This window comes from Scyliorhinus torazame, chromosome 14 (genome assembly GCF_047496885.1).
Source record: "Scyliorhinus torazame isolate Kashiwa2021f chromosome 14, sScyTor2.1, whole genome shotgun sequence".
Lineage (NCBI taxonomy): Eukaryota > Metazoa > Chordata > Chondrichthyes > Carcharhiniformes > Scyliorhinidae > Scyliorhinus > Scyliorhinus torazame.
In genome coordinates, this window is record NC_092720.1 from 4,952,499 (window position 1) to 4,964,959 (window position 12,461).

The following is a 12,461-nucleotide window of genomic DNA, read 5'->3' on the forward strand; positions in this document are numbered from 1 at the left end:
GCACCACTCCTTTAGCCACGTGTTAACTTCTCTAATTTTCTCAACCCTATGCCAATTGGCACGTGGCTCGGGTAGTAATCCAGAGATTATAACCCTGGAGGACCTGTTCTTTAATTTAGTCCCTAGTGTTTGATAATCCCCAAACAGGTCCTCTTTCCTAGTCTTACCTATGTTGTTCGTCCCAACGTGGACCACAACAACTGGATCCTCCCCCTCCCTCTCCAAAATCCTTTCAACCGATCAGAGATGTCCCTCACCCTGGCACCGGGCAGGCAACATACCATGCGGGACTCTCGATCTGGCTTACAAAGGATGCCATCAATCCCCCTAATTATAGAATCCCCTACAACTACCACTTGTCTTTTTGCTCCCCCCTCTTGAATGGCTTCCTGTACCACGATGCAGTGGTCAGTCAACGCATCCTCCCTACAGCCCTCTCCCTCATCCACACAGGGAGCAAGTACCTCATACCTGTTGGACAAGGTCAAGGGCTGAGGCTCCTCAACTCCTAAACTCAGGATCCCCCTACCTGCCTCCCTTGCAGGATGTTATTACTGCAATAGAGAGGGGTGTCCCAAGTTCAGGAAGCCTGGAGGGAGTAGCAGTTTGGGGAGAAATGAGAAAGGTAAAAAAATCACTTATGGAACGAGTGTGCAGGCCCCCTAACAGCAACCGTACAGTAGGACAGAAATAGTGGGAGCTTGTCAGAAACCTACAGTGAAATTCATGTGAAATTTTAATCTACATATAGACTGGAAAAATCAGATAGGCAAAGGTAGCACGGAAGAGGAGTTCATAGAATGTTTTCGGGGCAGTTTCTTAGAATAACATGTTCTGGCAGCAACCAGAGAGAAGGCTGTACTAGACCTGGTATTGTGCAGTGAGATAGAATTAATTAAGATCTTGGCAGCACGGTCACGCAATGGTTAGCACTGCTGCCTCACAATGCTGAGGACCTGGGTTCGATCCTGACCCCGGGTCACTGTCCATGCGAAATATGTACATTCACCCCAGTCTCCGTGAGTCCCCCCCCCCCCCCAACAACACAAAAAGGTGTTCAGGGTAGGTGAATTGGCCCTGCTGAATTGCCCCTTAATTGGAAAAAAAATTAATTGGGTACTCTAAAGTTATATATTTTTTAAAAATTAATTACGATCTCATTGTGAAGGCATCTCTAGGTAACAGTGATCATAACATGAGAGAGGAAGATGGCCTAAGGCTCGTATTATAAACTTAAATGAGGGCAATTATGAGGGTATGAAAGCTGAGCTGGTTAAAGTGAACTGGCAAATGAGATTAAGAGATGGTCAATAGAGATGCAGCGGCAGACATTTAAGGGGCTATCCCAACATTCCAACAAGAACACAACAATCCAAGGGGTGGACCCACCATCTGTGGTTAACTAACAAAGTTAAAGGTAATAGACTTAAAGAAAAAGCATATAATTATGTAAAAATGTGTGGCAGGTCAGAAGATGAAACAGAATATAAAAAAACAAAGAATGACCAAAATATTGATAAAGAAGGAAAAATTAGAGTACGAGCGAAAACTAGCGAGAAATGTAAAGACAAATGGTAAGAGTTTCTTTAGGGGTTTTTTTGAAAGAAGATAAAGTGAGCATTGATCAAGTGGTCTAGGAAATTAATAATAGAAAATAAGGAGATGGGAAATGAAGTGAACAGTATTTTCTATAGCGAAGACCAATGCACAATACAAGTAACATCCCAGAAATAGGTGTAAATCAGTAAATTAAAGTGATGAAGGAACTGGGGGAAAATTACAATCACCAGGAAACCGATGCAGCGCGGTAGCATTGTGGTTAGCAGAATTGCTTCACAACTCCAGGCTCCCAGGTTCAATTCCGGCTTGGGTCACTGTCTGTGCGGAGTCTGCACATCCTCCCCGTGTGTGCGTGGGTTTCCTCCGGGTGCTCCGGTCTCCTCCCACAGTCCAAAGATGTGCAGGTTAGGTGGATTGGCCATGATAAATTGCCCTTAGTGTCCAAAAAGGTTAAGTGGGGGTTACGGGGATAGGATAGATACGTGATAGGATAGCTCGAGTAGGGTGCTCTTTGTAAGGGCCGGCACAGACTCGATGGTCCGAATGGCCTCCTTCTGCACTGTAAATTCTACGATCTGTGATGCTGAGAAAGTTGTTGGAGGTGCAGGTTGATGGTTCCACATCCTGATTGACTTCATTCTGGGGTCTCGTTAGCAGGATAGTTGATGCAGTTGTGTTAATTTTCCAAGTTCTCTGGATTCTGGGAACGTTGCATTAGATTGGAAAATAGAGAATGTTGTTCAGAAGATGAGAGGGAGAAAAGCCGAAAACTACAGGACAGTTAGCTTAACATCTGTCACAGGGAAAATGTTCGAAGCTATTGTTAAAGATGTCAAAGCAGGACACTTGGAAACAATCAGGATAAATAGGAAAGTTAATCAAATGTTATTAATTGCGAGGGGAGTTGAATATAAAAGTAGGGAGGTTATGTTTCAATTGTACAGGGCATGAGTAAGACCACATCTGTGGCACTCTGTACAGTGTTGGTCTCCTTATTTAAGGAAGGATGTTAATGCATTGGTTGCAGTTCAGAGAAGGTTTACTAAACTGGTACCTGGAATGAGCAGGTTAAGATGAGAATGGGAGGTTGGTCAGATACACGTACACATTGTCTCCATGTTCAAGGTTGTAATGTGCCAGGTTAAATCGTGCTTATCCATGTTCTGCTATCTTTTGTAATATGTAAATCTGTTGTTTGTTGTGAGGGGAGACTGGTGCCCCTCCAGGCAGCTTTTCAGATGCCTGTGCTAACGTTCTGGGGAACATAGAGACCTTGAAAAAACGTTTTGCATTTTCAGGCAGGTGAGAGTATGCATGTGAAAATGTTATCCTAACATAATCATTGATTTGTGTTTTGCAGCCCTGTTTTAAATGTCCAGCCAATTGACCTGTCCTTCAGTGATGAACCACATGAGGGGGTACCAGGCAATCGAATCGAGATCAGCATGGATGTGGTACGCATGCAGGATATGGAGCCCCGAGACCCAATGTGGGTGAGTACTGGTCCCTGGAGTTGATCACTTATTCTCTTGGTTCACTGTAATTATGGTTTTCACCATTGTAAGTCATTTAAGCATAATCGAGTTTTTAAAATACCAACTGACTTTGTACCCATTAAGCTCTCTCTCAGCTGCTTGCTCGCTCCCTCCCAACACTCTATCTCCTGTGCATGCTCTCCCCGCAGCTGCTTTCTTCCACGCGCGCTCTCACCCGCCCGCCCCCTCCCCAGACTGCCCCCTCTCTCGCACCCGCCCCACTCCTCGCCTGCCCCGTCTCGCGCCCGCCCCACTCCTCGCCTGCCCCCTCTCTCGCGCCTGCCCCACTCCTCGTCTGCCCCCCTCTCGCGCCCGCCCCCTCTCTCGCGCCCGCCCCCTCTCTCGCGCCCGCCCCTCTCTCGTGCCCGCCCCCTCTCTCGTGCCCGCCCCCCTCTCTCGTGCCCGCCCCCCTCTCTCGTGCCCACCCCCCTCTCTCGTGCCCACCCCCTCTCTCGTGCCCGCCCCCCCTCTCGTGCCCGCCCCCTCTCTCGTGCCCGCCCCCTCTCTCGTGCCCGCCCCCTCTCTCGTGCCCGCCCCCTCTCTCGTGCCCGCCCCCTCTCTCGTGCCCGCCCCCTCTCTCGTGCCCGCCCCCTCTCTCGTGCCCGCCCCGTCTCTCGTGCCCGCCCCGTCTCTCGTGCCCGCCCCCTCTCTCGTGCCCGCCCCCCTCTCTCGTGCCCGCCCCCCTCTCTCGTGCCCGCCCCCCTCTCTCGTGCCCGCCCCCCTCTCTCGTGCCCGCCCCCCTCTCTCGTGCCCGCCCCCCTCTCTCGTGCCCGCCCCCCTCTCTCGTGCCCGCCCCCTCTCTCGTGCCCGCCCCCTCTCTCGTGCCCGCCCCCCTCTCTCGTGCCCGCCCCCTCTCTCGTGCCCGCCCCCCTCTCTCGTGCCCGCCCCCCTCTCTCGTGCCCGCCCCCCTCTCTCGTGCCCGCCCCCCTCTCTCGTGCCCGCCCCCCTCTCTCATGCCCGCCCCCCTCTCTCGTGCCCGCCCCCCTCTCGTGCCCGGCCCCCTCTCTCGTGCCCGGCCCCCTCTCTCGTGCCCGGCCCCCTCTCTCGTGCCCGCCCCCCTCTCTCGTGCCCGCCCCCTCTCTCGTGCCCGCCCCCTCTCTCGTGCCCGGCCCCCTCTCTCGTGCCCGCCCCCCTCTCTCGTGCCCGCCCCCTCTCTCGTGCCCGCCCCCCTCTCTCGTGCCCGCCCCCCCCTCTCGTGCCCGCCCCCCTCTCTCGTGCCCGCCCCCCTCTCTCGCGCCCGCCCCCCTCTCTCGCGCCCGCCCCCCTCTCTCGCGCCCGCCCCCCTCTCTCACGCCCGCCCCCCTCTCTCACGCCCGCCCCCCTCTCTCACACCCACCCCCTCCCCGACACGCCCCCTCCCCGACCCGCCCCCTCCCCGACCCGCCCCCTCCCCGACCCGCCCCCTCACCGACCCGCCCCCTTACCGACCCGCCCCCTTACCGACCCGCCCCCTTACCGACCCGCCCCCTTACCGACCCGCCCCCTTACCGACCCGCCCCCTTACCGACCCGCCCCCTTACCGACCCGCCCCCTTACCGACCCGCCCCCTTACCGACCCGCCCCCTTACCGACCCGCCCCCTTACCGACCCGCCCCCTTACCGACCCGCCCCCTTACCGACCCGCCCCCTTACCGACCCGCCCGCGGCCCGCCCGCCCTCTTGCGCCCGCCCCCTCCCCGGCCCGCCCCCTCCCCGGCCCGCCCCCTCCCCGGCCCGCCCCCTCCCCGGCCCGCCCCCTCCCCGGCCCGCCCCTTCCCCGGCCCGCCCCCTCCCCGGCCCGGCCCCTCCCCGGCCCGCCCCCTTCCTCGCCCACCCGCCCCCTCCCCGGCCCGCCCCCCTCGCTCGACCCGCCCCCTTCCCGACCCACTCCCTCCCCGGCCCGGCCCGCCCCCTTCCTCGCCCACCCGCCCCCTCCCCGGCCCGCCCCCCTCGCTCGACCCGCCCCCTCCCCGGCCCGCCCCCTCCCCGGCCCGCCCCCTCCCCGGCCCGCCCCCTCCCCGGCCCGCCCCCTCCCCGGCCCGCCCCCCTCCCCGGCCCGCCCCCCTCCCCGGCCCGCCCCCCTCCCCGGCCCGCCCCCCTCTCTTGCGCCCGCCCCCCTCCCCGGCCCGCCCCCCTCCCCGGCCCGCCCCCTCCCCGGCCCGCCCCCTCCCCGGCCCCTCCCCGGCCCGGCCCCTCCCCGGCCCGGCCCCTCCCCGGCCCGGCCCCTTCCTCGCCGACCCGCCCCCTACCCGGCCCGCCCCCCCTCTCTCGCGCCCGCCACCTTCCCGACCCGCTCCCACCCCGGCCTGCCCCCTCTCTCGCACCCGCCACCCTCCTCCCCGTTCCTCCCCCTCTCTCGACCCGCCCCGACCGAGTTCTCGGGCACAGCGGTCGGTCCGGGAGCACGGGCACAGCATGTGGCGGCTGGATCAGGAGCTCGGGCACAACGGCCGGTGGCTGGGAGCTCGGGAACAGCTGCACGGCGGCCGGACCGGGAGCTCGGGCGCGGCGGCCGGACCGGGAGCTCGGGCACGGCGGCCGGACCGGGAGCTCGGGCACGGCGGCCGGACCGGGAGCTCGGGCGCGGCGGCCGGACCGGGAGCTCGGGCGCGGCAGCCGGACCGGGAGCTCGGGCACGGCGGCCGGACCGGGAGCTCGGGCGCGGCGGCCGGCCAGGGAGCTCGGGCGCGGCGGCCGGACCGGGAGCTCGGGCGCGGCGGCCGGACCGGGAGCTCGGGCGCGGCGGCCGGACCGGGAGCTCGGGCGCGGCGGCCGGACCAGGAGCTCGGGCGCGGCGGCCGGACCGGGAGCTCGGGCGCGGCGGCCGGACCGGGAGCTGGGGGGCACGGCGGCCGGACCGGGAGCTGGGGGGCACAGCGGCCGGACCGGGAGCTCGGGCGCAGTGGCCGGACTGAGAGCTCGGGCGCGGCGGCCGGACCAGGAGCACAGCGGCCGGACCGGGAGCTCGGGCACGGCGGCCGGACCGGGAGCTCGGGCACGGCGGCCGGACCAGGAGCTGGGGGGCACAGCGGCCGGACCAGGAGCTCGGGCACGGCGGCCGGATCGGGAGCTCGGGCGCAGTGGCCGGACTGAGAGCTGGGGGGCACAGCGGCCGGACCGCGAGCTCGGGCACAGCGGCCGGACCGAGAGCTCGGGCACGGCGGCCGGACTGAGAGCTCGGGCACGGCGGCCGGACTGAGAGCTCGGGCACGGCGGCCGGACTGAGAGCTCGGGCACGGCGGCCGGACTGAGAGCTCGGGCACGGCGGCCGGACTGAGAGCTCGGGCACGGCGGCCGGACTGAGAGCTCGGGCACGGCGGCCGGACTGAGAGCTCGGGCACGGCGGCCGGACTGAGAGCTCGGGCACGGCGGCCGGACTGAGAGCTCGGGCACGGCGGCCGGACTGAGAGCTCGGGCACGGCGGCCGGACTGAGAGCTCGGGCACGGCGGCCGGACTGAGAGCTCGGGCACGGCGGCCGGACTGAGAGCTCGGGCACGGCGGCCGGACTGAGAGCTCGGGCACAGCGGCCGGACTGAGAGCTCGGGCACAGCGGCCGGACTGAGAGCTCGGGCACGGCGGCCGGACTGAGAGCTCGGGCACGGCGGCCGGACTGAGAGCTCGGGCACGGCGGCCGGACTGAGAGCTCGGGGCTGAGTAGTCAGCAGCCAATCCAGGGATTGTGAAAAAATACTGAGCGGCTGGTCTGGGGTTGGGGGGTGGAGGGGCGGGGTAGGGAGGGGAAAAGTGTCCAGTGACTCGCCTCATTATGGAGGAGAAGTGGTCAGCGACCAGTATCAGTATATTGTGTGCTCTCTCCTGTACGATGGTAATACTGACGGAACTAATTTTATGAATGTGTCATGTTCTACAATAAAACTATTGCTTCTGTAATTCCAATTGGGATAGAATATCTGTGACTGGCACTGATTACTGTGCGTAATTATAGATGGAGCGAATAGCAAGCTAGGTAAATGTTGCTGATACTAATTTTTTGATTGTTTTACTATAGGATTCACTGAGCAGTATCATGGAAATTAACATGTCCTTTTCTAGTACAAGATTTATACCACACTTGCACCTTGGCACAGAAACTTTCACAATAACCTTTTGAATTGTCTGTAAAACCCCTTGATGATTTATCAATGGTGCTTGATCAGGAGCTGTGTACACTCAGTAGAATAATTTCTTTGCTGAGTAAGTTTGTCCAGGTTTGCTGCTTGACAGTAGGTACATTATATAATGCAAAATGTAGAGAATAAATAAAGGTGGAGTTTAACTTTCTGTACAGAGGGTGTAATGTCCAGGTCTGGCTGGGGGCTATTATGATTTATGTTCCCCTGTTGGTGAAAACATTCTGGACAGTTTAGGTACATTCAGCTGTGCAACAAGGAAAAAAAATATTCATATCATGTACTGTTTAGTGTGGAAGCTCTGCTCATTCCAGCTGGAAGAGTAATAATAATCTTCATTATTGTCACAAGTAGGCTTACATTGACATTGCAATGACGTTACTGTGAAAAACCCCTAGTCGCCACATTCCGACGCCTGTTCGGGTACACAGAGGGAGAATTCAGAATGTCCAATTCACCTAACAGCGCGTCTTTCGGGACTTGTGGGAGGAAACCGGAGCGCCCGGAGGAAACCCATGCAGACACGGGGAGAACGTGCAGACTCCACGCAGACAGTGACCCAAGCTGGGAATCGAACCTGTGACCATGGTGCTGTGAAGCTACTGTGCTACCCACCGTGCTATGAAATGAATGGAATGAAATAAAAATTGCTTATCGTCACAAGTAGGCTTCAAATGAAGTTATTGTGAAAATCTCCAAGTCGCCACATTCGGGGGAGGCTGGTACGGGAATTGAACCATGATGCTGGCCTACCTTGGTCTGCTTTAAAAAGCCAGCTACTTTGCCCTGGGCTAAATCAGCCCCTTATGCTGTATCGTACCTTATGAGGTATTTTCGGGAGACACAAGAGTTTTTTTACTCTTTCATATTATCTGGATGCCGCTGGCTGGGTCAGCATTTTATTGCCCGTAAGAAGTGGTTGGTGAGCTGCCTCCTTGAACCAGTGCAGTCCACGTGGCGTAGGGACACTCCAGTGCTGCTAGGGAGGCAGTTCCGTCAGAGAGACAAGTACAAGGCCTCATGGCAATACCCTCGCTCCAAGCATTGGCCCCTGCCCGACTAGATCATCATCTGAATGAGAGAGCACAAGGACATCCGTATCACCCGCGCAATGGCAGGAGCCAACGATTGCGTGATGGACTTCCGTCTAATCCGCTCTGTGATCAGCATCAATGTAGCCCCAAAACTGCAGCAGGAACAACTCTGAGGCACTCAAAGACCCTGATTCGAGAGCCCTATTCAGCCAACGCCTCACTGCCAACCTGATGACTCCTAATGAACCAGAGACGCAGAGTCCGTCCACAGTTGCCCGGTCTGTCCTCAAATACCTCCACTATCAGCCACTGTGAAGAGATGCTTGGTCAGTCAACCAGAAAACACCAAGAATGGTGCGGTGAGAATGGCCAGGATGTCCAGGAGCCAGTGAGGCGCAAGGGCACGGCTTTCCTGAACCTGAAACAGCAGGAAAGCAGCTCTACAGAAGGATGAGGCCCAGTAAAAAGCCCAATGGCAGCTGGAGAAACGCGCAGGAGATCCAGCAGTTAGCCAACAGCCTTGATGCACAAGGTTTCTTTCGCGCAGTCATGATCTCCTCCAGCCAGAGCCCCACACCACTGCTGACCAAGATCAGAGAGGCATTCAGTGGTCGTTGAAAGAAGCACTTAGAAGACCTCCTTAACCGAGACACTGTCTTTTTTTTTTTAGAAGTATTTTTATTAAAATCTTTACATATTTTCATCAGAAAAAAGAAAAAAAAAAGAACACATAAATAAGCATCTTCCAGCCACATCACGAATTCCCCCAATATACAAAACCCCCATTAAGCAATAATAAACACAGTAGAAAACACAAAGTACACCCCCCTCTCCCCCCCCCCCCCCTGGATTGCTGCTGCTGCTGACCACCTCCTAATGCCCCGCTAGAAAGTCTAGGAACGGTTGCCACCGCCTGAAGACCCTCTAAAGGCAAATTTTACCCTCTCCAGTTTAATGAACCCTGCCATGTCGCTGATCCAGGCTTCCACGCTCGGGGGCCTCGCATCCTTCCACTGTAGCAGAATCCTCCGACGGGCTACCAGGGACGCAAAGGCCAGAATACCGGCCTCTTTCGCCTCCTGCACTCCCGGCTCGTCCGATACCCCAAATAGTGCTAACCCCCAGCTCGGCTTAACCCGGGTGTTCACCACCTTAGACACCGTCCTCGCAATACCCCGCCAGAACCCATCCAGCGCCGGGCACGCCCAGAACATATGGGTATGATTTGCTGGGCACCCCGAGCACCTCCCACACCTGTCTTCCACCCCAAAGAACCTGCTCAGCCTTGCCCCTGTCATATGCGCTCTGTGAAGAACTTTAAATTGTATCAGGCTAAGCCTGGCACATGAGGAGGAAGAATTAACCCTACCCAGGGCGTCTGCCCACATACCCTCGTCTGTCTCCTCCCCAAGCTCCTCCTCCCATTTACCCTTTAACTCCTCCACCGAGGTCTCCTCCTCCTCCTGCATCTCCTGGTGGATCGCCGAGACCCTGCCCTCTCCAACCCACACCCCCGAGAGCACCCTATCCTGGATCCTGAGCGCTGGAAGCAGCGGGAACTCCCTCACCTGCCGTCTTACAAACGCCCTTACCTGCATGTATCTGAAGGCATTTCCAGGGGGAAGCCCGAATTTTTCCTCCAGCGCTCCAAGGCTCGCAAACGTCCCATCTAAAAACAGGTCCCCCATCCTTCTAATTCCCACTCTGTGCCAGCTCAGGAACCCTCCATCCATTCTGCCTGGGGCGAACCGATGGTTCTCCCGGATTGGGGACCAAACAGAAGCCTCTACCTCACCCCTGTGGCGCCTCCACTGCCCCCGGACTCGTGGTATACCTAGTCGGCGGGAGCGGCAGCGGTGCTGTCACCAGCGCTCCCAGACTCCTGCCCACACAGGATGCCATCTCCAGCCTCTTCCACGCCGCCCCCTCCCCCTCCATTACCCACTTGCATAGCATCGCCACATTGGCAGCCCAGGAATACCCACACAGATTAGGTAATGCTAACCCTCCTCTGTCCCTACTCCGCTTCAGAAACACCCTTCTCACCCTTGGGGTCTTTTTCGCCCACAGTAATCCCATGATACTCCTACTGACCCGCTTAAAAAAGGCCTTAGGGATCAGGATGGGGAGGCACTGGAATATAAAAAGGAACCTCTGGAGCACCGTCATCTTCACTGACTGTACCCTACCCGCCAAGGAGAGTGGCAGCATATCCCACCTTTTAAACTCCTGCTCCACCAGCCTCGTCAAGTTGAGGTTGTGTAGAGCCCCCCAGCTCCTGCCACCTGGATTCCCAGGTACCGAAAACTCTTCGGTGCAAGCTCGTCTATCCCCCTCCCCTGGTCCCCTGGGTGTACCACGAAGAGCTCGCTCTTCCCCACGTTGAGCTTATACCTGGAAAAGTCCCCAAACTCCCTGAGGATCCGCATCACCTCCGGCATCCCCCCCACTGGGCCCGCCACATACAGTAACAGGTCATCGGCATACAACGAAACTCGGTGTGCGTGTAATGTAGCCTGACCCAACTAATGAACCCCTCCCCAAACCCAAACCTCCTCAACACTTTCCAGAGGTACCCCCACTCCACCCTATTGAAGGCCTTCTCCGCGTCCATCGCCGCCACTATCTCCGCCTTCCCCTCCACTGTAGGCATCATGATTACGTTAAGGAGCCTCCGCACATTGGTATTCAGCTGCCTTCCCTTAACAAAACCCGTCTAGTCCTCGTGAATCACCCCCAGGACACAGTCCTCAATTCTGGTAGCCAACACCTTCGTGTCCACGTTGAGGAGAGAGATTGGCCTATACGACCCACAATGTAATGGGTTCTTGTCCCGCTTCAAGATCAGCGAGATCAGCGCCCTGGACATCGTCGGGGGTAGGCCCCCCCCCCCCCCCCTCGCCTCATTGAAAGTCCTCACTAATAGAGGGCCCAGCAGGTCCATGTACTTCTGGTAAAATTCCACCGGGAACCCTTCTGGCCCCGGTGCCTTCCCCGCCTGCATACTCCCCAGCCCCTTAGTCAGCTCCTCCAGCCCTACTGGTGCCCCAAGCCCAGCCATCTGCTCCTCCTCCATCCTCGAGAACCTCAGTCGATCCAAAAATCGACGCATCCCCCCCCCATCTCCGTCGGGGGCTCAGACCTAGACAGCCCCTCATAAAAGTCTCTAAATACCCCCATTTATTCCCACCGCACTCCGCACCATGTTCCCCCCTTTATCCCTAACTCCCCCAATCTCCCTCGCTGCCTCTCGCTTCCGAAGCTGGTGTGCCAACATCCGGCTAGCCTTCTCCCTGTACTCATACACCACCCCTTGCGCTTTCCTCCACTGCACCTCTGCCTTCTTGGTGGTCAACAGGTCGAACTCGGCCTGGAGGCTTCGTCCCTCCTTCAGTAGTCCCTCCTCGGGGACCTCTGCATACCTCCTATCCACCCTTAAAATCTCCCCCACCATTCTCTCCCTCTCTCTCCTCTCCTTCTTCTCCTTGTGGGCTCCAGTGGAGATTAGCTCTCCCCTAATCACCACCTTCAGTGCCTCCCAGACCACCCCCACCTGCACCTCCCCATTATTGTTAGCCTCTAGATAGCTTTCAACGCACCCCCGGATCTGCCCGCTCACCACCTCATCCGCCAGCAAGCCCACATCCATGCGCCACAGCGGGCGTTGGTCCCTCTCCTCCCCTAGCTCCAGCTCCACCCAATGCGGGGCATGGTCTGAGATGGCTATGGCCGAATACTCCATGCCCTCCACACTCGGAATTAGTGCCCTGCTCATAACAAAGAAGTCTATCCGGGAGTAGGCTTTTCGGTCGTGGGAAAAAAAGAAAATTCCCTGGACATGCGCCGCAAAATCCGGCATCGTCCCAATTCGGGGCATATACATTCACTAATACCACCCGCGCCCCCTGCAGCTTACCACTCACCATCACATACCGACCTCCCTTGTCTGCCACGATGGTCAGCGTCTCAAACAACACCCGCTTCCCCACCAAAATCGCCAGCCCTCTATTCTTTGCGTCCAACCCCGAGTGGAAAACCTTCCCTACCCACCCCTTTCTCAGCCTAACCTGATCTGCCACCCTCAAATACGTCTCCTGGAGCATAACCACATCTGCCTTCAGTCCCTTCAGGTGCGCGAACACACGGGCCTTCTTGACCGGCCAGTTCAGGCCTCTCACATTCCAAGTTATCAGCCGGATCAGGGGGCTGCGTTGCTCCCCCC

The 12,461-nt window shown here is 58.4% G+C and overlaps 1 protein-coding gene across 2 annotated transcripts in view; it reads left to right on the plus strand.

The window, feature by feature from the left end:
• The window catches only part of tp63 (tumor protein p63), a 284,904-nt gene that overhangs the window by 39,295 nt on the left and 233,148 nt on the right, over positions 1 to 12,461 (plus strand). For both annotated transcript variants that reach the window (XM_072473636.1, XM_072473638.1), the window contains exon 3: positions 2,921 to 3,053. In XM_072473636.1, the coding sequence (XP_072329737.1) occupies positions 2,921 to 3,053 (133 nt within the window). The remainder of the gene's footprint in view (positions 1 to 2,920; positions 3,054 to 12,461) is intronic.